The 24733-nt window shown below is 44.0% G+C and overlaps 1 protein-coding gene across 19 annotated transcripts in view; it reads left to right on the top strand.

Annotated features, from left to right (window-relative positions):
* Nucleotides 1-24733, top strand: part of LPP (LIM domain containing preferred translocation partner in lipoma) — a 327364-nt gene that overhangs the window by 154414 nt on the left and 148217 nt on the right. For all 19 annotated transcript variants that reach the window (XR_015274477.1, XR_015274479.1, XR_015274481.1 and 16 more), the window contains one exon: nucleotides 13001-13123. Coding sequence is in view for 14 of the 19 variants with exons in the window: in XM_023933026.2 (XP_023788794.1) it covers nucleotides 13001-13123 (123 nt within the window). In the remaining 5 variants the exon portion in view is untranslated. The remainder of the gene's footprint in view (nucleotides 1-13000; nucleotides 13124-24733) is intronic.

The raw sequence follows: 24733 nt of genomic DNA, 5'->3' as shown, positions 1-24733 counted from the left end.
CAAATGATGGAGTCAGCTATAGCTGGCTCCTGCAGAGAGGTTAATCTGTATCCTGGATTATACCCGTGGATAATAGAGATATGAATGTGGAAATAATAGTGGAGGCATGGAGAGCATGCAGAAAAAGCAGGCAATTTTATTCTGTCAGAGCTTGGCTGGTGACAGACAAAAAACAAGGAATTACATCATTGCATCTAAGGTAGAATTACTTAAGCAGAGGGAAAATAAAAAGATAATGAAGATGTGGGAACTCTCCTATCAAAGCAGATGAGCAGTGTGATGGGACAGAGTGAGATAACATTTCCAATGCAGAAGTTCCCATTCTTCTCATATCTGAGTGCTATTTAAGTCTGCTGTTGGATTAGCAGGTCCCAGGGAAAATCTCTTGTGAGATGGGTTGCTCTTGTCTCAGATCCTGGGTAGCCTGTGTTGCATTAGGGAACTATAATGCAGCAGCAAGACTAAAATAAACAGACTGTCAGTAACAAGAAGGAATGCTAAAAACTGCAGCAGACAAATTGTTATGTCTTTTCTGGGAAGCTGGCTGGGATTGGAAGATGTGGTTTAGAAAGTCAAAGTCTTTCCATGCATCTTGGGCATGGTGGTAGTCTGGAAAGCGACAGAGCAGAGTCAGATTCCCACCTTGGGTTTGGTGCTTTAAGTACTATGATGCTGTGCAGTGTAGAAAAGAGCTTTGGCCATACAAGATGAAAGGAAATAGAACTCTACTGATTGGAGAATCCAGTTGTGGCCTAAATTCAGTTTTAGAGCCCTGGAGTTTTTCAAAGAGTAGGGCAAAGTTCATCCTATTTTTGATGTAAATTTTATCTGGCAGCAAAGAGATGTGGATATGGAGAAGTTGTGAAAACATCTAATTTCCAAGAATGGAAGTGGCTGAAATACAGGTTCCTGTCTCTGTTTTTCAGTTTCCATCACTGGTAAAAAACCAGCTTCAGCTGCCATGAAGGGTGGTTTGGTTGTTAGAAAATGTTGCCTCTGCAAGGAGTGTGTGGCACAGTGATTGTGCAAGCTGAAAGGTGGTAGAAATACCCATGAGAAATGTTGCAGCCAGAGCTGAAACAATTTGTTCCAGACATGATTTTAAGTGTCTGCTACCGTAAAACTCCATCTTTGAAGGACCATTCTCCACAATCATATTTTTCTGTTTGATTTGCTGATTAAAATGCAGGATGTTGATTATCTTTAACACACAACAGGTAAGGAAGAGCATCTGGAAAATATCATGTGATGGTTTTAGTATTGGTTTTAATGGTGAGAGAAGTAAAATATAAATGTTTGAAAAAGTTGTAGCAACTCCCAAGTGTTGCTGAAGTCAGTAAGCGACAAAGGTGCTTTACAAGTACAGCTCCTTCCCTCTCCATCTCCATGTTTCTCTTTTGCCATGGGGACAGTCTCATGTCTTGTCACATTAAAGGTCTGGCCTTCCTCTTCAGCTCCTGAGTTGCTTTCCCCTGTCTCTGGTTCTGCAAATTCCTGCAGTTCAGCCCTGCAGTGCCGCTCTCTGTGCTCCTGAAGGGTGGCACTGCTGAGGTCTGCAGAGCCCGGGTGTGCAGGGCTGGTGGTAGGGCTGTCCTTGGGGCACAGCATGTGGGCACCTATGGGGTCAGGTCAGCCTCTTAAAGACACTCAGGTGAGGAACATGCTTTCAGTGCAGAAGTTTGGCGTGTTGGCCCCAAGCAGACATACAGTTAAAAGCTGTTTTCCTGAGGTCTGATGTGTACTGGGGACACCACCTTTTCTGATGCACAAATCCTAATTGAAAGACACCACTTTACACTCATTTAACTGCGTGTGGACAATATCAAATTAAATTTTGGAGCTTGCCCAGGAGAAATCTGCACACTGTGGATTCCATTTTAGGGCAGCAGAAATTATTGTTCAGCTTTCTGTGTGATTCAGGTCCCTTTTCCTCAGCTGAGGTTCCCACTTAGGAGATGTGTAGAATGTAAGGTGTCTGAACAAGGCAGTTGTTGTTAAAAAAGAAATAAAAACCCATGATCAGCCGGCCAAATCCAATTCCAGACACATCTGGCAGCCTTGAAGGGAATGTAGAAGTAGGCCTAATGGTTTGGAAAATGAGATTGCAAATTTCTTGAAGGCAAGGACCTTCTCCAGTGAATCAGACTGTGGGGTTTGCCCAGCTGAGGCCTGCCTGCCCCATGAACTGCAGCCATTGACCACCCCAAAAATGTGCAAACTGAGGCAGAGTCCAGATTTTCCTGTTCTGAGCTGTGAGACATATAGTAGATTTTTAATATGATTCATTTCCTCAGAAGCCAAACCCAAGCTATTGAATTTCATGTAGTTTTGTACATCCATTTTGCTGACATTTTGCCAGGTTCATGGGGAATCCTTGCAAACATTTTGGCACTCACCTCTTCCTATTACAACAAAACAAGCAAACAAACTCAGAAATATGTTATATATTTATTTTCTGGACCTAGTGCTTACTCAGGCTGTGAAAATTGACCATCCAGTTTTAATTTTACTTTTTTTCTCATTGGTGATTTCCTAATAGCATTCCTGAGCATGGGCTGTGAAGCTTTCTCAAATTCAGAGAAGCTTGGCTGTGTGCTTAAACTTCATTAAAGTTCATAGAACTTAAGCACACATGTAAAATTAAGCATATGCTTATGTTTTATACAGTCTCTTTGCAGGTGACACAAACAGCTGCATATGGGTTTCCAATATATGATTAAATTCCAAAAGGAGTTTTTAAAAACAGTTTTAGTCAACCTTAATTTTCTGAAATTGGTAGCTTTAACAAAACCTATCTTTTTTGATTTAAATTGCCTGAGACGTGTGCCTTTTAAAAAGCTCTTTATTTAACTGTCACAATATGCAGTCTTGTGTGGGATAGAGTTTGTTCATGTAAATTTAATTTCCAGTTAAAGTGGTGCAAACACAAAGTGATGTCAATAGATCTTTATGGACTGGCAGAGCTGTTTCTTTCTCACCTCTGCTGAGGTGGGGGCCAGGCAGAGCCATTAAATTGTCAGCTGTGCCCTTCTGGCTATCTCAGATCAGAAAGTTTTGCCTGGTCACTGGGGGAGACCAAAGGCATCCAGCCTTGATCCACAGACATCAAGAGGTGGAGAAATCTTGGAAATTTGTTTTAACATTTAATTGCCTGCAGTATTACACATAAATGAGCATTTTTTTTATTTCTAAATTGAATTTCCCTAGCTTTGGCTTTCTGACTGCTGTGTGTTTTTCTGTTTTGCTAGATTGGACAGTCTTGTAGTATCTGGCATTTTCATCCTGTGAAACTGTTTAGATATTGCTATTGAGCTACTCAGTCTCCTTCATAGGTGAAACCAAGTGAGTTCTCTGTGTGTCTCCTTTTCAGCTGTTTTCTGCTTTTTGGGGGCAATTCAAGTTCTTAAACTGCTGCCTCCCATCCTGGACACAGTATGCCAGTGCCAGACTCACCTCAAGTTTTGAAAAAAGGAAAATCACCTTCAGCTCTGTGCTTTCCTTGTGCCTGGCAGGAGATGGTGTTTAGTGTCGTTTTCCTGTCTGGGATATAAATCCAGAGTGGTGGGGCTGGGTGTGGCAGATTGCCTTGTGCACAGGGGTGTGTGATTCATGGCTTGTCAGACACATCCCGTGCTGTCCGAGGAATCCTCCTCTTACCTCTCTTCTTGTGCCAGAAAAGGAAAGATGAAGATCACAACTTGGCCAGAATGTGAAGGTGAAGGGAGTCTGTGCTCTTTGACATCACCAATGGATCTTTTAAAAATGTAACATTCATGTCATATGAGTCAGTGGGAAGGTCTTCCATTATTGCAGTGGGCACTTAATGAGCTATTTGGTTTCTACATTGATTAAACTTTGCAGCTGTATTGGGGTAATTGGCTGCTCTTTGGTTATGGTTCCCCTTGGAGGCAGATGATGAAATATCCGCTATGTTCTCCTATTTCTCAGTTTTTCTGTAAGCAGCAATACTCTGTGGGGAAGCTCAGCTCTGCTTGATGGCTAATTAAACATTAATTTGTGACGATATTGGAGCAGATTTTAAGTTGGTGGGGGAGTGGGCAAAGAAAGGGGAAACTTTTAACAGTCACCATAATTGTCAATAATGAGTCCTAATGTAATTGCATTAATTAAAAGAAAAGGGATATATTCCCTGCTGCTGCAAAGTTAGTTAAAGTCAGTGAAAGTCATGCTGAGTCAAAAAGACTTCATGGCCAGCTGTTCTTGCCCTGTGGACAGAAGTGCTGTCCTGCCCAAAGTGTAAAGAAAAAAATTATATATCCCAGTTCTTATTGTATATTCTGCTGATGAACAGGAATGTTTCATAAATGCAGTTTTAATTCCCAAGGACGAGTAATTGTAACTCCACCCTGAGAATATTAAATTGCCTTAATGGAAAAATAAACTGGTTTTATTCTCTCCCTTCTCTCTCCACCTTCCCCATTCAGTTTTCAAATAACTTTATGTGCCTCCTTAGTTTATTAATACACTTCTCATCTTGCTGCTGATTTCGCATCTGGTAGCACTTAACACAGACAAGACTCCCAAAGCTTTTGATCAGACATGTTAAGTAAACTCTCAGGACTGTCGGGTCTGCTGCTCTGGCAGATGTTGGCTCATGGGACTCCTCCTCTCTCTTCATTCCCTGACTGTTCCTTATCAAATCCATCCTGCTGCTTTCATGTGCTGAGCATTGTGGTGCCTTTCCCCACGCATTCTCTGGCCCACAGCGTGAAGATCCTCTGGTCAGCTGAAAGGCGTTTCTTGTTATGCTGCTTTTTGGTGTGGAGGCCCAGAGAAGCACTGCTCTTTTAAAAGCCCCATTTAGCCAATCTTAACATTTCCAGGACTTCCTTCTGTGAGTGAAACAAAGCAGTGAGAAATGCACAAGAGCTGGGTGCAGGTTTGTATGCCCGAGGTGGAGGTGTCAGCCTGTGATGCAGCAGGGAGCAGGGTAACACCATCCTGAGGCAGAGCAGATGGGGCTGAGGGACCAGACAGCACAGGACCTCTGTGTTGTCTGGTTTCAAGGCACCTATGAGCACACTTCTGGGCTGCAAAGAGGATTTTTTGATTTTTTGAACACTGTTTGCTGCATCTTCTTTATTCCTGTTGCATAAATGCCTTCTGTTTTTCTCAGGGGTGGCAGAAGGACAGGGAATATTACAGATCTTCTCGTGGTCTAGTGTCCATGACCCATCAAATCAACCAGTCATCCAATGCTGGCATTTGATCCAGGGCTTCAGCAGAGCATACCCCAAGGCCATGGATCCTGTTGGCTAAAGTTCTATGAGGCCCTTCCATCCTTTTTTAATCTCTGCTCATTCATCTAATATCCATGGCCAAATCCTCTTGAGAATTCTGGACTAACCACGGGTGTTTGTGGCAAAATCATCCCTCTGGTGTTAGGGGCAGGAAGTGCTGGGAAGGGAACGTGGTTTACTGTGTGTATTACTGTTCATCCACACCACTGACATCCTGCCCCCACCAGTGTGCTGGTGTTGGGGCTGGGGCCCTTCTCAGGATAAGCAGAGAGCAAGAGCTTATTAAGCAGTGATGGAAGATGACCACAGGCCCCACTGGCCCACAGTCCAGTTGCTAGCCACAGCAATGGCTCAGATCCAGCCACATCCTGTGAAATCAGGCCTGTCCTGCAACAGAATTGGAGGAGCTGGAGCTTGCGTGGCTTGGACAGGGGTTTGTTTTCTTCTGGCATGTTTTGTCAGGTCTTGGATGGCAAATACAGAGAACGAAATGTCCTTTAAGGAGCTGGCTTGGCCCAGGGGATTAGCTTCTTCATCTGGTGGCCTGCAGGAGCTTGGTTGTATCTTCAAGTTTCAGCACCTTGCCCCCACCCCTCTACCTGCATTCCCTTCCCAGGGCTGGTATCCAACTGACAATAAGCTCCTTGGGACAAGGATATTTCCTAGGTATTGTGTGAGAACAGTGTCTGTCACACTGATCTCTAGGGAAATATGAATCTTTATTATCATTCAGATTCATAACTGCAACAGAGTCTTTGCTTTCTTTTATCTATGCATCCCAGCAGGCTGAGTGCAGTTGGCTGTAATTTCTGTTGCATCTGCTAAAAGAAAGGAAGAAATTGGTTTATAGGTGTTGGGTCAAACCCTGGCACCTAGGGCTGTGGTCAGTTATTTACCTGCAGAGTCTGGAATGTACCCACGAGCAGATGTGACTCCTGGTAGGTGTCAGCAGGTGGATAGAAAACACAAGTGGAGACTTCATATGATTGTCTCTAGAGCCAAATCAATCACTAGTGACCAGAGTAAAGTGTGAAAGGAAAGCACAGAACATTTTATATTTATTATGTATCTTAGAGTTTTCCTCCATGTGTTTCTCCTGCTGCTTTTGAAATCCATGTAAACTCATAGCAACCACAGTGTCTTGCAGCAGAAATAGCTCTGCAGCTTAGCAGTGTGTTGTGTGACAAAACACCTACCCCCTTCCTTTGTTTGGAGACTGATGCCTCCTAGTTTCATGCTTTTTTGTTATCTGCTTTCTCTGCATTTTTTCTTTTAAAAAATGTTTTTATTATTTGTTCTTTTCATAAGCTTCCTGCACCACAGTGAGTTTTTAAATCAGTTGTTAAGGTTTTTCAAGGTGTCTCCTAGCAATGCTTAACAAATAACTTTCCTTCATCTGATTGTTTGTTTGCCCCAGCTGAAAGCCTGTGCAGATCTATACCACACCTTGTTGCTTCAGAAATGAGTTCAGTCTGGATTCCCAGTGCTATTTGTGTTTTCCACGAGTGGAGAAATTGAATATGGGACTGTGGTTACCCCAGACTAATTGCTGTAGGTGTGGCTGAGCACAGCTCCCTTTACCCCAGTGTGCTGCCTGCAGTTTGTCGTGGCATAGCTGCTGGCATGACCTTTGCCAAAGGAAGATATTTGGCACATTCACTGGCCCTTTTTGGGACCATATAGGCTGGTGTTTAGTAGATGATCACCCACACCTTGTTCAAGCCCTGTTCCAGGTAGGCCTGACCTGCCTCTTTACAGTGGAATCTTCAAAAGTGGCTGGAGTCAAAGAAACATTGCTCAGTTAAATGACAGTGGCATCTGAGAGGCACCAAATGGTGCCTTTGAACAGCGCTCTTTAAACTTTTGAAGTGTTTTCCTTTGGTCCTGCTAATATCCAGCAACACAAACCAGGTAAAACTATTCTGTGCCTGAAAAAACGAAAGAGCAAGGGGAAAAAATAAATCAAAACCTAACTTCCCTTTGGCTTTTATCCTTGATGTCATCAAAAGACTAAAAAGGATATTTCAGGCCTGGCTTCAGCCTGATGGAACAGCAGGGAAGTTCTTTTCTATTAGATCCTTGATACAATCACATCTGGTGAAATCACTGCGGTCACATCTGCTGAAATCTTCCATCATTTCAGATTTGTTTCAAAAGACTCAATCTTTCTGTTTTTAAAGGGCACGACTTCTTTTCCAGCCCTCCTTGGTGCCTGGAACGGAGATTAGGCATCAATCAAGCATCTCAGACCCCCCTTGCCCTGAATGCTGCAGTCAGCTCTTGTCTCCATGTGCGTGCGTGGGGGGGCAGCCTCTTGGGACTGTTTAAATTTACATTAGGGAATTTGAAAGAAAATGTTTACACTTGTCTGTGGGCTTAGGGGAGAATAGACACAGCAGCTCTTAAGGGTGCTTCATATTGCTGATAGATGCCCTTCAGTATGCATCTTTTTTTGCCACTGCGATTTCTTTTGGGGCTTTAGATGGCTTTTGTGACCTTGGAAAGAAGAATGAATAAGAGACGAGGTAGCAGGGGTGTGTGTCTGTAAAGGACCTTGCCTCTGGCAGTGATATTGTTAGAGAAAGTGCAAAGAAAGAGAAAAAAAAAAAGGGAAAACTAAACACAACTCTCAGCCTGAAGTATATCAAGACTGAATCACTTCCTTTCTTCTTCCTGGTTAACGTTTCTCACAGTCTCTTCTTGTCAGTGCAGTGGATACTATTGACATCAAACACTTCTCTGTCCCTCACCTGTCCCCAGCTAAAATAGGAAATAAGAACCACATCCTTCTTGCTCTGTCTGCATCTCTGTCTAAGCCCAGTGCCCAAGGCCATGGAGCATAAGGAGAGGCTCACTCCTGTTTTATTTGCTCTCCCACCACCTCCGTGCCTATCCCAGGATTACAACAGCCTGCAGAGCGTGGTGGGTGGCTGCCACCGGTGCAGCCTGGTGGAAGCAGGCAGTGGGCACTGAATTTATCAGCTCTACCAACTCACCTGTGGTTCACTGGCTTTTGCTGGAGGAAAAGACAGTAAAGTTTTTCAGGGCAGAAGTCCTTATGTACTATCTACTTGCTCAAAATCCCTGATTTGCCTAAATTCCAGTTGCTTCTCTTGTTGCTTTTGCCCTTCCTTTGCCCCAGAAGGCTTTTCTGCTTTTCCCTGTTATTGGATGTGTAAATGCAGAAGGTGTTGATGTGTTGCAGCTCAAAGAGAGCTCCCAAGCACCTCAGGCTCCCAGTAAAACCAATGTACTGGGAGCAGAAGGCACTGTGGGCCCCCAGCTTTGTTTGGAGTCATTAGCTGTGACCTTTCCTAATATCCATGGTGCTCATCCCCAGTCTTTCACTTGTGAGTTAGGAGGTTATCAGTGGCCTGTGATAGCATGGCATGTGGAGTGAGCTGATGCTCCAAGGAAGGCTGTGTGTTTAGCTGCAGCTCTGCTGTCTTGGACGTGTCTGCACAGATAAACCAGCATTACATTTCCCACGAATGACAGCTCACGTTCCTGGGACACAGTTCAGAGGATGAGCTGGCCACAGCACTCAGGAAACATGCAAATGTGCTGAGCTCAACCTCTGTTAGTCAAGACTTTTGAGGTGGATGGAGAGATAGTGAATATTGATGCTAGAAAGTTGCACTGTGATGAGAAAGTCCTGATGCTCCCACAGGATTCAGGAGGTTGCCCATTGCCCTGTGTTAGTAGAAGATACACGCTGGGGCTCTGGAGTTACTTGTAGCCTGCCACCCATGTCAGCAGGTCGCTGCTGCACAGCCACTCTCCATCTCTCCATGTTTCCCCAACACAGCAACCCCACCTGGCACCAGCAGTTTGGCTCAGAGGCCAACCTGGCAGCCCACATTGCATCTCCCATCCCATGGGCTAATGCCTGGCCTGAGCTACAGCCCTGCAGAGCAGCAAGCAGGGCATGGAGACAGGGGAAAGCAGAATAACAGAGAGGCAGCTGGGCCTGGGTAGGGAAAAGAATTTGGAGCAGGAGCTAGGAAGGACATCTGGGAGCCAGATTCTTCTCTTTGAGCCCGCTGCAAGGAGCTGGCTTGGTTAAATGAGAGACATTGTTGTTCCTCTGCTGAAAGTTGTAAAATATGATAAGAGTAGGTGATCTAGGGTTGTAAGAAGAAGTGACATCTAGGGAAAACATTGTGCTCTTCATGTCTTTTAGCTTGGTGAATAGTCTTACAACTGTTTTAGCACAGTGAGGCAAAATTTAAGACCCTGTGTTGACCTCTGCACTGCATGTTCTGTAATGAATCTTCCTTGGAGTGGTGTGGGGGGACCTGTGGCACTGACTGCTGTTGGGTTGTAGGATGGATTAGCAAAAGTAAAGCAAATTTTCATCAGAGCAGAGTGGGTTGATGTGGCTCAGGAGTGGCTCACCATCAGAGCCGCTCTGAGCTGCACACCAGGAATTCAGGGGCAGACAAACAAACCAAGCAGTGAAACTCTCTGCTGTTTTTCTCTCTTTTGACTCACAGCAGAGGCTGAGCTAGGGGATAGGAGTGTAGGCGTTGCAGAAGCTCACGGGAGTGGATATTCTCTGGCATGAGTAATTTGTTGGACTGGGTTGGCTTACGTTTGCTTTTTGTCGAACTCACGTTGGCTGAGCCAAAGATAGCATCCTTTTTCTTTTTAAACCCATTTTTCCATATTCTGCTGGCTGGAAGAGGGGGTGCACAAGCGACATGTCTGCAACAATGCCATAAATCCAGACAGAAATAGAGTTAGCAGTTCCCTCTGGTTCCGGTGTTTGTATCTGTGGGGCTCTGAGCTTAACCAGCCCGGGCTCCTCGGAGCAGAGGCGCGTCTGTGCGAACCTGTTGTGCCTTGGGACCTGGCGCTCGGGTTTTGTTCCAGAACAATATCATAAAACTTTTATAGCAACGTCATGACAAAAAGCATGGAAAGAGGAATAACTTAACCCTCTCTTACTGAAGTTGGTGTTGCAAATGCTCCAGTTTTCCCACGCAGCAAATCCTTTGGTTGAATATGGGGAGAGAGAAAATTCAAGATTTGTGGGGATGGGGAAGAAAAAGCATCCAGAAACCTGTCTTTGTGAGGACTGCCATTTCTTAAATGTTTTTAAAGTCCATTTCTGCCCCAGTAAACTCTGGCACACACTGGTAGTGTCATTTGTTGGCACTGTTGCACTGCATTATGTTCCTGCATTTGTAGAGTTGGGCTCTTAATCTATGTTGATTATGTTTTAATTGAATAAATAAATCAGAGCCCAGAATCAATAGAGATGCTTCTATGCTGTTTTATTTTATTTTTCTAGGTTTCCTAAGGACATTTAACTTTTACAACCTTATAACTTGTTCTGCAGCATTTGCTAGTCAGCTATTGCATAATTGTTCTGGGGAATGAGAACCTGGGAATAATATGGCCCAGAAATGCTAAGAAGCAGAAATGAAATTGGCTGATCTTCTCATCTGCCACCATCCCTTCTCTCCAGGGTCAGGGTACCAAGCAGGTACTGTGTGGACTCCAGTGTTATTCTTGGGTCTGCCATTGGCTTGATTTATCACCTCACATGTTGGGGCCTTGGATGCTCCTTGCATCTCCCCTTTCCTTTCCAGGCTGGCTTTTGTCTGCTTAGTTTCAAAATTCTCTGGAGTGGAGCAATCACAGATTTTCTGTCTGAGAGGCCTGTGGCAGTTACAGGCCAACAACTGGAAGAGGGAGAAAAACCAAACAAGAGCCATGAAGTGGAAAAGAAGTTGTACTTTTGCAGATTTTAAAAGCCAGGTGCCTGCAGTTAGCCAGGAATGATCTGAGCTAGTTCCTGTGAAAAATATTTCTTACTTTGAGCAATGGTTTGGATGGAAAGACTTCGGCTCTATAATGAAAATAGGCGAGAAGAGTTGAGTTTGTAAGTATTTTCTTATCTGACTCTCAGATTACCTTTTAAATGGTGTGTTCTTGCATAAGCCACACTTCTATATTCTTGTTAGTCAAGCCAAACATATTTAATCCAATAAGATTTAATAATCATTAGGAACTGATGGATGCCTCATGACGTATAAGTTTGGCAGATCAGAGGCTGCCTACTTTGCCTAGCCTGTCTCTCTGACCAGCTTGCCATTTATGTGTCACATTGATGACTGGGGACTTCTTTAAGAGAAGTAATGATCGACCGCTCCTAAAGTGAAATTTAAATAAAAACTATCTGGAACAGCCAGTGAGCCAAAGGAAAAGGCAAACTTTTAGCTTGGAAAATTGAAGTGACTTGGTGAGAGTGAAGGCAAACAGAGCTGGATTGTCTGTGGAAGGTGCTGGTATGGTCTGAACAGCTTTTGCAGTTGAAATTAGGCAAATTTTTAGGTAATTCTTTAGTATTTTACTATTGACATTGTCATGCTCTGAATGAGCTCTTCTGCACTGAACTCTGTGGTTGCACATACACAGAGAGACTCTGTCCTGTCCATGGGATTTGCAGGTAAGACATGTAAAAACAGAAGAAAAAGAACTCAGGTTGAGAAAAGACTTTCAGTGTAATATTTCACTTGACTCAAGAACTTTGGTTTCTGTGCATGCCCTGGTGGTGGCCTGGCTCAGTGGTCCTAGACCCTGGCACCTACTTTGTCCATGGCAGGGATTCTCAGCTGGCTTTCATAAATTTCCCATTCCTAGTGGAGCTTCCTAATTCCCAAAGCACTGAAAACATTGAGGAGGATGTTTCCTAGTCTTTACCTGACTTTGTGCCCTGTTGAGAGGTCCTGCTGTTGGGTTGGGCTGTACAACACACAGGTCCTTCCCAGAGGTTTTGCACTAGGTTGATTTATCAAAAAGTGTGTAAATTAGTCCTCTTTAAAAATGTTTATTGTGGCAGGGATTGCAGTGCTGCCCTTAAACAGTGGCTTGAACGTCACATGTTTTGCTGTGGTGCTGAGTTCTGGGTTTTACTTTTTGAGGTGGGTGGTGGTGGTGAAAATTCATATAACTTCCCTTCAAAGTGAGCATCCTTACCAGCCTGGGTACAAATTTCTGAAAGCAAAAAGAAAGCAAAATGTATTGAATTAAGGTCCTTGGCTGCATGTTGGCATTTGCTGTGGGCATGGGCTTTCCTGCATAAAAGCCTTTCACAAGGACCTTACTTATGTTATTTTGTGACTGCTTTTTGCAAATCACACCCTTCACCTTCAATCTGCTAGAAATGGATTGAACCTTTTCTCTCCTTCTTGAAGGAGCTCATTTTTCAGATGGAATTTGTGAAGAAGTGTTGAATCAGACAGGTACACCTACCAAGAATTGATTTAAAATAAGAATAGGTGCATGTGGCCAGTTATTAGCTACTGTGGCTTGTAGCACTGTTCTGTTTGTGCCTTGCCTAAGATGAGAACATGGCAGAAGAATGCTCTCATGATCCAGGTGCTCCAAGCCTGTCCCCAGCTTTGTCTTTCCAGACAGGTATCGTTCTATAACATCTTCTCCATCTTATTGTGAGCACTGTCCTGCCTCTTCAGTTTGGCAGCAGATTGCTGAATTGCTAATCCTCCAAGTCAGTTTTACACAATGGGACCCTTGTGGCAATTAGGTGAAGAAAAGCCCCAAAGCAGCATAAATTCCTGTGAGATGGAGGCAGCTATAGGATTTCAGCATGTTTGTCCCTGCAACCTGAGAGTTATTGCTGGGCATGGGTGCAGCTCCGTGAGGACAGTAAGAAACCAAGCACCAGGCCAAGTGGTTTGAATGACTGGAACTTTTCTTTCTTCTTTAAGGTGAAGCCTGGTGGCAAGACGCTTGAGGAGAGGCGGTGCAGTTTAGATGCAGAAATCGACTCTCTGACCAGCATCCTGGCCGACCTAGAGAGCAGCTCTCCATACAAACCTCGGACTCAACAGGTTAGTGGCACGTTGTGTAAACACGGAGTGGGAAAGGGGCCAGCATCGACTTCTGGAGTCAATTTGCTAAGTGCTTGGTATTTGTTGCGAGAGGGCCTGCCAGTTCCTCCTGATAGCATCCAGATGTGGCTGTCAATGGGGAGAAGGGTGCAGCTGCTCTGAGGGGGCACCGGCTCAAAAGCTGCCGCACCTCTGAGCAAAGAGGCTCTGGTCCCGATTGTCAGATTGCCACAGAGATTGTTAGAAAAATACTTGCAAAAAATGGCATTTCATTTGCCTCAACTTCCAACCAACAATGACTTGTGAATTAAAACCTTCTCAGTTCACAAGTACTTTTGTGCTTTTATTTTCTTGTTGTTTTTCTGTTCTGTTAACTTTTGCCTGTCGCGCTGCCAGAAGGATCCAGATATCCACATCTCATGAAGTGGCTTGGATCGGAGCTCAGCTGTCAGGGTGGCTGTAGCCCAGCAAGGCAGACTGGAATTCGCACTTCTCTGCTGTGTCTAGACGAGGACTGCAGGGGTGACAGCGACTTGGCTAATTTTTGTCACTCATCTAGGTAGTGCTTGAGTGGAGCTATTCAAGTTCTGGTGAGATGTCATCTATTTATCAGAGGAAGTGGTGACACCCTGATGGCACTTTTAAAAGGGCAATTCTTGAGATCTCTTAAAATCATCCTAGATATGTTTATGCCTTGTCTTTCCTTCCTAGTCTCGTGACTGGTCTCATTTCTTACACGTGTGTGGGTCTGTAGGCTGTGTACAGCTATATGTACAGGTGTATTTGAGTTTCTGGAGGTTTTGAAGTCATAGCCCAAGTCTGGGACTTAATCTGACTTGTGAAGTTCATCACCCTCCAAGGTGATGAGCTCATTCCTGTTCATAAATGTGCTTATTTCCATGGCTTTCTGCCACAACTCAGGTGGGGGCTCTGCAGACTTGTCACCTGCACCCAGGAGCACCAGGATGGTGAGGCTCCCAGGTGCACTACACACTGTGTGATCTGGTGGGCAGAAGAAGCTGAACTCCATCTCTGGGATCAAATCACAACTTGATTTATTCAGTCTATCTGACTTTTCAGCATCTCTTGGTTAATGTAATGATGCCTTGTGAAAAGTACTGCTGCAGAAACTTCTAACTAGAGCTGTTAGAGAAAGAAAATGCCAGAGTTGGATGTATCATCTGCTGTAATTAAAGAGAACTCAAACAAGTCCTTGAAAGGTGGAACTAGAACGTAAAGCTTTGATATTTTCCTTTGTTTGATCTGTACTAAGTATTAAAACTGGTGAGTCATTTGATGGTCTTATAGTAGGATAATAGATTAGGCTGCAAATTGTAAGGTACTTATTCAGAACATCAGCACATTTATTGGATTACACCTTAGCTGACCTTCCCAAATTTATCAGGATAATGGCTGCAGATAGGAAAAAAGAGCCATGACTTGTTTTCAGAGAAGATGTTTTCAGTTGTGCTTACGTGGTTAAAGCATTATAATAATTTTATAGGAATACCTTGCCCTTGGGGATACTCCTATTCTGGAATAAGAAATTTTATTGTTACATTTCTTTTTTATATTATCTTCAAGGCAGTTTTAAAGCAACGTAAGATAAATCGTAACATAATCCTCTCTCACTGGACTAGGAGTGATAGCAGGGTAACGACACACAGTTTATTTAACATACGCAGCCCATTGGACTAAATTCACACAAAGGGAAGCTCTCTTGATCCTTGGTATGAGTTCAAGACTGCAAAGACACTCCAGGGGGTGCCTCTGGCACGGAGGGATGTTTCTCAGAAAGGGTGGGCCAACATCAACCCCAGAAAACGTCCCTTAGCCCTTGCTGTTGAGGACGTGGGTGAATCTCTGCACCATCCCTGCATTGCTTACCTGGCTGTCACTGGTGACTTTTTTTGTTTGCTGGGCAGGTGAGAGGACACTGCCATGAGCTGAAAATGACCATTAATAGAAGGAGGGGAGAGAGTTTGGGCACCTGTGGTCAGCAGTGCCCTCTAGTACCTCGGGGTCCTGCCTAATTCTCAGCAGCTGAATAGGAAAGCAAAGGGCCGAGTCCGTGTCTTGCGAGCAAAAGTGTCTCTGACTGAGTCACAGAAGCAGTCAGAAGTGATTAAATGCAAGTTTTTTTCTTTCAAAATTGCACATAGCTAAAAGCACAGAAAATTACAAGACTAAATCATCATCTTTAGCCTCAACAGAGCAGCATCTAAGGATGTTTTCTGTCATGTGAGGTGGTGTAGGAGAGACTTTATTTAAAGAATTCAGCTAGAACTGAAGTTTTTGAAAGGATCTGCATGACCTTCACCAGCATGACCAGTTCTAGCCCTCTGGTACAGTAAATTGAAATGGACAAGGTGACCAACATGATCTCAAAATTGCCATGACTGCAGTGGCATATGAGCTTTAATTTGCCTCGGGTGTTGTTGGAAGAACTGCAGATGCATTATGAAAAAATCTAATTAATATTTTCCTCCTGTTTGCTGCAGTTTGGAAGTACTAGTGTGATGGGTAAAGTACAGAGCTCCTGTTGTGCAGCTTCAATGTGCTTCTGTGTACATATCACACCTTCTAAATTGCAGTACCTCATTGGAAAGTTTAGAGGCAGAGAACCCACTGTATCTTTCATTAGTAAAGGGAGACATTAGTAAAAGACAAGATATTAGGTGCATAATTTCCATGGATGGGAGCAGGGGCAAGTCATAAATTGTGTGAACCCCCTAAGTAGAGGCCTAGTGAATGCTGTGGTCATCTGACTCCTCTATTAAAGGGTATTTTCCCCAGTTTTTACCTGTTCTGCTTAAATCCTTGCATAAGAGATCAGTACAGCAAGACCTTAACCAAAAAAAATAACAAACCACCCGAAACCAAACATGCTAAATTTCAGCCCATAAAGAAAATGTTTGCATTTTTTAAAAGACAAGAAAACTTTGTGACTCTGGAGAAAGGGCTTCCAGCAGAGACTGTGAAAATGAAATACTGGAAATAGCAGCACACCTAAGCTCAGAATTTTTTGTCCCTGCTGTGAATTATGTATTGAATGATGATTGCTTCGTCTGAAATTGGACACCTATCTTCCAAAAATCTTGAGTTTTATCCTGTATTTCCAACAGGATGTCTGTTTGGCAAAATAGCACTTTGTGGGAGATGTACCAGGTAATAAGATGTACCTGGTCTGATGGTATTTAAGGTTTTTCTAAAAGCAAATGCTCTGTAGCCAATATTTGTTAAGTATTTAAATAGCAAAATAGCAAAAAAAAAATCTTGTTTGACGATGCACCATGGTCAAGATGCAACTTACTTGTACACAGCTCTTGGAGGCAGCTTGATCCAGAGGGAACTGGGCACTCTGGAGACCTGTTTCATTCCCAGCAAGCACTGCTGTGCTAAATGTCCTTGAATGTAATGTTTCTCCTCTCCTTCCTCTCAAAATCTCTTCTGTCCTTGTAGCTTGGCAACCTCTTCAGTGTGATTTGCCTCCTGCTCCCCATGTGTATGGCATGTAGCAATGTGGAACCTTGGTCTGGGTTGAAGGCCTTTGGGTGATGTGGTTGTGCAAACAGGTGGGGAACATGAAGGCAGAATTAGGCAAGATATCTAAGGATTCATGCCTGTGTCCCTGTCCCTGTGTCATTGCCCCCAGTACTAGACATCTGTCACTATCCAGCACTTTAAGCCAAAGTGAGCACTATTTTGAAGGAAAAGAGGCTTATTCTCAGTGTGAGCCACAGAACAATAAAAATGTAAAGAACATTGAATTAAAAAATCAATGATATATTTTCATTAAGTTTCAAGCATACTGGGAAATAATGTCTTCTAATGACTGGAATTTAAAAGGGATTTAAATGTTTGACAGTGCTGGTGGTTATCCTGTCACTTCTCTTGATAACCATTTGGGGATAATAAAAGCAGAGAAAGGCAGTGGATGTATTTTCTTGCAGAGTGGTGGGACAGGATTGAACAGTTTCAGCTGTACGATGGCAAACCAAGGCAAAATGTTGAGTGCTGAAGACAAAACAAAAAACAAAAAACAAGGCAAAAGACTCCCAGGAGGTCTCTTCCCTGTGAATTTCTAATTGTAATGCCCCACTTATAGCTGTGTCAAGAATGCATGGCTGCGAGTTCAGGTGTTTTATGTTGGTTTATGCAGAGTTGTGTCTCCAACCATGATTAAAGCTTCCAACCCAGCGAGGGGAAGCACATTCCCTCAGCTTTGAGAAAGATCCTTATTTTTGCTCTGGGTTTGGGCTGTGAGGCTCTGTGAAAAACACATCACTGAATCTGAACTCAAAATGTCTGTGCAAATTTGCTACTCCAGGCTCAGAGTCAGTTTCATTGTTCCTGGTACTTGCCTGAGCCTGGCTGCTTTGGTTGGTTTGCACCATGAGGATTTTGGAAGTGCAGTCCACAGGGTATGTTACAGAACTTCAGTTGTTGTCAGGAATGTATTTATTTCTTTTAAGAAAGAAAATTTAGGGGTACAAGCAAATTGAGATTGATTTGGTGGGTTCAGAATGAATTTCTCCCTCCTGTAGCATTAATGTGACAGAGAGTTTTATGGTTCCTCAGTTACGGGACTCCAGGGGATATGGCTTTTTCAGATGTTCACTTTGGGCTGAAATAGATGGCTTAGCTTCTGCCATCTTCACATATGATATTTGAGGTAAATAAAAATTTCCTGGCCTCATTCTGCTGGTCTGAGCACATCTAACTGCTGGGCATCTGCACTGCTTTGCCAAGGTGTCTTCAGTGTCCAGCAGCACAGCACAATAGCCAGGCAATGCTTTCCCTGTTGCAAAGGGCTCTTTGTATTTGTTCTCTTAAGGTCTGTGCTTTTTGGGCTTTGTAGGCATTTGAATCTCTGTTGTAGGACAAAGGGGCTCATTGGAAATGAGCTCATCTGCTGAAAATGAGAAGCAGCTGTTGTCCATCCTAAAGGGTTGATGACCTTTTAGTAGGACCATCCAGCTACTCCAGAGCTTTTATGCGAGACACAGCTTTTCCTGAAGGCTGTGAGTGCTGCTGTTTTGCTGACTTGGATGGCTCATGTGGACACAGAGGAATGACAGTGGCTCACAGTGGTGTGCCCAAGCTGGCCTTGAGCTGGTGAGCTCCAGCCCTTGGAGCAGTGTCAGATGGCTTGTTCAGACTCACTGCAGGCTGTTGGCTATGGCTGTTCTTGGTGGGCTGTGACACTTTTGCCACAGTCATGGGCATCAGGAGTTGCATGGATTGTTCTGAAGATGGGTTCACCTCTGAGAGCTGTGATCCTGCTTCTAGCAGCAGCAGCACGCTGGCTTTGTGCTGTCTGGAAAATCCGGGTGGATTACTGAAAATAGGAAAGGAAAAATCCCATCTGGAGTGATTTCAGTAGGCTCCTCCCAGCACTCAAAATGCAAAGCCTCTACATCCAGAAACCCTTCCTGCTGTGGTTCCCCTCTCAAAAGGCAGAGTGACATTCCCACCCCATGTGGGTGGCGTTTGAGGTGGTCCCAGGGTTGGAGCTTTCCAGGAGGACCACTGTGGGCGCGCTGGCTGTGAGAAGCACATCTGTCCTGCCGTCCCTGACGTGTGTGCAGGCAGGAGCGTGCACAGGACAGGGATGCTCAGCCATGAACGTGTGAGCTGGGAGGCACAGCCAAGAGATGATTTAATGTACGTTTGGATTTGGTCTTTCTCTATAAGAAGGGAAACCTTCCCGCAGTCATCAGCTCCAGCCGGTGCGTGCGGCAGCTGATGCTGCTCTGATTAGCAGATGCCTGAATCGGTTGCATCTGCTGGTATGTATTAAACCTTAATCCTTTTGATAAGAGCATGTCCATGAAGATTTTTAAAGAAAGTTTTCTGCGATCCCGGATTATCAGCTGTCACAGATGAACAGGATAAGAGTGACCTTTGCAGGGTATTATTTCTTCCTCTTGTACTATCATCAGAGTGAAAATAAATCAGCACTACTCCTGCTGTTTCTTTTTCTGATATATAATCAAGTTCACAGAAATATCAGTAAGGTTTCCTTTTCCATTTCCCCCCTCTTTTTCTGCATCCATTTTGGTTTTCTGCCTACGTGTTTGGCTAAAGCTTTAGATGACGACTAGTATTGGATATATTGGACTTTAAAATCTGTGCAGGCATCTCAAATTTGTATATGGATAAAGATAAACATTTACTTTGGGAACAGTGATAAAAAGCAAATAGTGCTTCATAATGTGGTCTTTTTCTCATTCTGCATTTGTGATTGTTTTGCTGTGAGTGGTTGAGAGCAGGGCTCTTATTCTCTAAAGCTTTTCAAGGCCTTCTACCTATTGTTATGTTTTGTTTTCCATCTTCTTCCCCACAATGGGACCGAGCCGCTGTAAGCCATCATCTCAGGAAGCTTGTCATCATTTCCCCATCCTTGCATTTTGGCACTCGCTGTGGTTTGGCACACTCCTCAAAGGGCTGCGGTGCACTTCACGAGCTGTCCGTGTGTCCAGCCAGCAAAGAGCAGCTGCCTCTGGGGCAGGAACCTGTGTTTTGTTGGGACGCAGCCTCTGCTCGTGTTCTTGCATGGATCGATGCATCTGAGTGCTTCAGCAGCATCAGATTCACCACCATGACTGCAGCCCTGTGAAATGGAGAAGTACACTGGCTGTCTCATGGGCAGGGGAGGAACCTAGGCACTGGGAGATCAGATGACTTGGTTTATGCCTGAGTCACCAGAGGAGCTGAAGCCACACCATGGGCGCCCTGTCATGGATTTATCTTCATTTCATACCCCATGGGAACGCAGGGGCAGAGCGTGTGTGAGAACACCTCCTGTCAGGAACATTACAAGAGGTCTTGGGTGTGGGGTTGATTTCCCCGTGTGTGGCAGCCACTCTTCTGCCCAGTGCCTGCCAAGGAAATAACTGGAGCCTTTTGAAATGAAAGCACAATTGATGAATTCTTTCTGCCCAGCACCCACTGGTGTCCAGTCGTTGGCTGCTCCCCACATATGGTTTGATTTCTGTGACCACTTTTAAGTGGGTCTGTGGGGGCGGTATCTGTGCGAGGAATTCTGTGGCTGGGGAGGAGGGGTCCCTCAGATCCCTGTCTTGGGGAGCTGCAGGGAGGTTCTGGCTGCCCTTGCTTGGCCCATGGGGTTGCCCCACTGCACACGTGCACAGCGAGCTCCAAGCCTGCTGTGTGTCCTGAACTTTTGCTCTTCCAGACTGTGCTGTAACCAGGATCTCTGACCTGGAACATGGATTGTTTGGCTGACACACACAGACAAATACCAAGGCTAATACTAGGGGGAGAAGGGAAGCAGGGGGGCAGTCAGGAGAGGTAACAGATGAGAACAGGAAGGGTCAGAGTCTGCTCAAGACGCAAGACACAAGTCCATAGGAAATCAGGCTTCCTTTGCTCTGCTCTCTATGGTTTCTGTTCCTTTTGTGTTGTGTTTTTCTCTTCTGTGCACAGGAGGAACCAGCTGCGTTTCCCTCCCTGCTAGGGAAAGGAAATAGTTCAGCGCCAAGGGAACAGCACAGCAACTTGTAGAAACACCTGCATGGCAATACATCACTTGGGACTTTGCTTCCACTGTGGACTGTGCTGGGCGTATTCCCCAGGCCATTTCCACCAACATGGGAGTGATGACTTTGTGATTCATGCATCACGCTCACAGCAAGGAGGGCATTGCCTTGGTGTGCCTTGAAATTGCTTGGAATCTATCCAGAGACCATTGGAGGGCAGGTATAGATTCTGTTGGTGGGAGTTCCTGTGGAATTGTTCTCCTTGGAAGAGCAGGGCAGCTGCCTTCTGCAGTGGTAATTTCTAAATGCAGTTTGAAAGGTGAAGGCTTTAACACACTGGGAAGCCTTGGCATGTAAACTATTCGTGAATTTGTTCCTGTTGCTTATTGTTGCCTGTTTGCAGGAGTGCTTGCAACTTTCCATGTGTTTATCCTTGTTGTGCCCTGGGGTGAGAGAAGTTTGGTTCTTTTGTTCTGCAAATGGAGAATTGAGGCACAAGAGAGACCTTGCAGCTTGCTGTAAAACAGGGCCTTGGACAGACATCAGTGACATTCTGGGATAGTGTTGTCACTCACTGGTCCATCCTGTTCTCTGTGCTCTGTTTTTTTTTGAGGGTCTGCCCTGCCAGGGAGGGACAACCTCTCCCTGGAGCCTTTGCTGGCCATTCCAAAGGCAGATCGGGTCTATTCACAGCTTCATTTCAGGTAGGAACACATGTAAGGACCTAGAGCTCCACAGAAAGTGAGATCTGGCCCTGTAGTTTCTACATCAGACTCTGCTCTACCAGTGTGTAAATAAACCTGATCTATTTGTAGCCTGGATGTATCTCAGGATTGTTCCAAGATGTTCTAGTTCAAAACCTAGTTCATTAAAGTAAGAGGCAGAGTCATCTGTGAATGGTTTGAGAAACAGTGTCTATATTTTCTCTTGATTGCCTTTGGCCTTCCTGTCTGGAACCTTTTGAGAGATGACTGTGATGCTGAAATGCATTGTCTCCTTCTGTATATTAAAGCTGCCTAGGCTAAAAAAAACCCAGCCCACATCTAGCCTGTATCTGAAAGCCAGGAATTGATAGATCCTTGCTCTAGCTCTTCAAGTAACTGTAAATTACTCCAGGCTGTTACAGTTTCATTGTAAGGAAGTTCCTTCCTTGACTCAGACTTCTTTGCATCACAGTAAAATGCAATTAGGTGACGTACTTATTGTGGCTTGGAAGCACTTACAATTCTCTCAGCCTTATGTTGTCAACTTTTGCTCAATAGCAGGCTTGTGGACTGTGTCACTGTGCCTGTGTTAGCATATATTATCACCATATGGTGTTTCAGTAGTGAATAGGAAACTTCTATGAGTATGTAAAAGAGGATGAAATGAAAAAAAAAAATACAGTAAGATAAAACTAACATGCTGCTTCACTGCTGAAAGTGAGCACTCTAACTAACTGCTGTTTCTATGGAAAATCAATAATGTGTTGGTCCAATGGGTATTACTGTCTTCCCCCACAGATTTAAAAAAGAAAACTAAACAAAAAAAGGACCTGGCCAGAAAAATGAGATTTTGAAGCAGTTATAAATACTTCTGCCAATGTTTGCAGTCTGATCCTGATTCCTCCCTGCCCAAACGAAATATTTTGAATCTTACAGTGAATTCTTCACTTGGAAGGAAGTAGTTTTGTGTGCATAAATACAATAAGAGCAAGGGCAGGTTGTGCAGTTTGCATGGCATTATGTGCCTCACAGGCAGGATTGTTGCAATCATCTCACCTGATTGCCAGCATTAGCCAGGTCAGAGACTTTGCTGTCTTGCCATAAGTAGCAGCGTTGTTTCTCTCTGGGTTGACAAGACGATGAGTACCTTTCCCCCCTCAGTGTGATTTGTAAGATGTCAATGAGAACCCATTCCTGTCCCAGGCAGCTCAGAACCATGAAGAATTGCCATCTTGTGTATCAGCAATCACTCCAGTCATCCTGGGGTCTCAGGCAATTTTGATGCTGTCTTCTAAAACCATTAACTTGTGATCCCAGGAGAATTCAAGAAAGATGCGGGGTACAGTTCTCCTTCCATCCAGCAGAAAGCCAAGATGCACAAGCAGCTTCAAGCTGTGATTATCAAGAGGGGAAGACAAGATGTTGGGGTTGTTTACTGTGCTGGTTTGCAGAAAGATCAACTGTGCATTACATGGAATATCAGTACATCTAAGACCCTTTTACAGTTCTAAAAGGTGGTAGAAAAGTGGTTCTTAGGCTGGATTTTTTTTTTTTTATCACTGTGTAGTTCAGCAGGGAGATAGTACAGATATTGTTTGGAATTATATTTAATCTTCTTCTGGAAAGATTTTGACTGGAATCTGGATCAGCAGCTCATGTCCAAAGTATAAGACAAGGAATCTGGCTGTGGAAAAGGGTTACCACAAAGATCATGGTGTTTTATGAGGCCCCAGTGGCAGCTGCTACCGTGCTCAAGACAGCACTTTCTGCTCCTTTAGAAAAGCTGTGGAGATACCACACAGAGGATGAATAGTTAAGTGTTTTTTTCGGGTAGATGTAGATCACTGTTAGGTTTTGGAGATATCTGGAAGAGCCAGAGCCAGCACCCCAAAGCAGGACTGTTTAATACTGGAATTCATCAGACTTTCTGGCAAGACTTGCCTTTGACAAGACTTGGCTTTGACTTTGTTGAGTAATGTGGTCATTTCTAACTAATGGCAATAAAACTTTAGGGAACACCTGCTGTTTGGATATTGAACATATGTGTGCGTGCTCATGTAAAATCACAAATGCAGGCAGGTCTAGAAAATACGATTTATATTTGGCATCTTTCCTACAAATTGTATTTTAGAACACCTTAAAACCTTCCTGTAAATAAAACTGTTTCAGAATTGAGCTCATTAATGGAGAGGAGGAGGTGAGGTAAGGCACAAAGGCAAAGAAGGAAGAAGGTGGCTTTTGTTGTTTTGTGGGCTTTTTAAAAGCAAAACATGCATTTGATGAATTCAATCATTTGCTGAACGTACTCAGTGATTTCTCAGGAGGACATACGGACAATCTCAGGACACTGTCTGCATGATCGGAGCTTCATGGAGCCAAAAACAAAATGATGGGCTGATTTCTTAAAAAGTATAAATGGAGGGAACATCTGAGGATCTCTGTCTGTTTTCCTTATGAGGCAGTGCTGGATTATCCCCTATAATCAGTGCTTTCTCCAGCCCAGTTTCAAATAAATTAAATGTAAATATCTCATTGCTTTCTTTGGGTGATTATTCCAGACTGAAATGTATACAGCTGCTAAGAGCTATTTGACTTCAGCATTTCCTTTCTTAATTTAATCTCCTTGTTCTGAATGACACTTCATATATGTGTCCATGCATATGTCCTTGTACCATATGGGTGCATTCCATGTCTGCACATACGGAGTGTGAGGAGGTTGAAATTCCCCAGTACAGACAGAGCTGTAATAAAAGGACTGACAGACTGGGTCTGTAATATGCCTGACCTGACAATTAAGCAAACTTATTACCATGTCAGTCTGCCAGATGGATCATCTACTCATGATGTAACGTGTGTTTCTTCTTGAATATATTGGAGTGCAGTTTCCTATTTTATGTTTGTTGAGCTAAGAAAGGGAGAGGGAAGAGACAGTTTTATTTGAGCTAAACCCACTCATTTCAAGTGTGTTTAATGATAGCAATATGTGACAGATAAAATAAAATCCTAGGCCCTGGTCCATGTTTATTTTAATTTCAAGCAATGGGGAGAGATAGAAGAGATAAAATTACAGGCTAAAAATGTCTCTTAATGTAAAATAGCAGCTTGAGTTCTGAAGGGGCTTTCCTTGCTGCACCCTGCAGGGTTTTCAGATACATTTGTGAGAGTTTTGCCAGGTAGGAATTCGGGGCTTTGACTATAAGAAAAGTCAGGTTGGACTGATTGGCTTCAGCTTTATAATTGTTTCCTTTAACTTAAGGTAGTAATACTACACTGAAAAGTGGGGAGGAAAGCGGTGCTCAGTCTGAAACATCCATCACTAACCTGGACTTTCTTTTAGCCAAGTCCCATCCTGAACCTGAGGAGAAGGGTTCTCAGTCCTGTGTTGTGTCCCTGAGACTGCC

Source organism: Cyanistes caeruleus, chromosome 10, assembly GCF_971803275.1.
Source record: "Cyanistes caeruleus chromosome 10, bCyaCae1.hap1.1, whole genome shotgun sequence".
Classification (NCBI taxonomy): domain Eukaryota; kingdom Metazoa; phylum Chordata; class Aves; order Passeriformes; family Paridae; genus Cyanistes; species Cyanistes caeruleus.
This window is presented reverse-complemented; position numbering and strand designations above follow the sequence as displayed.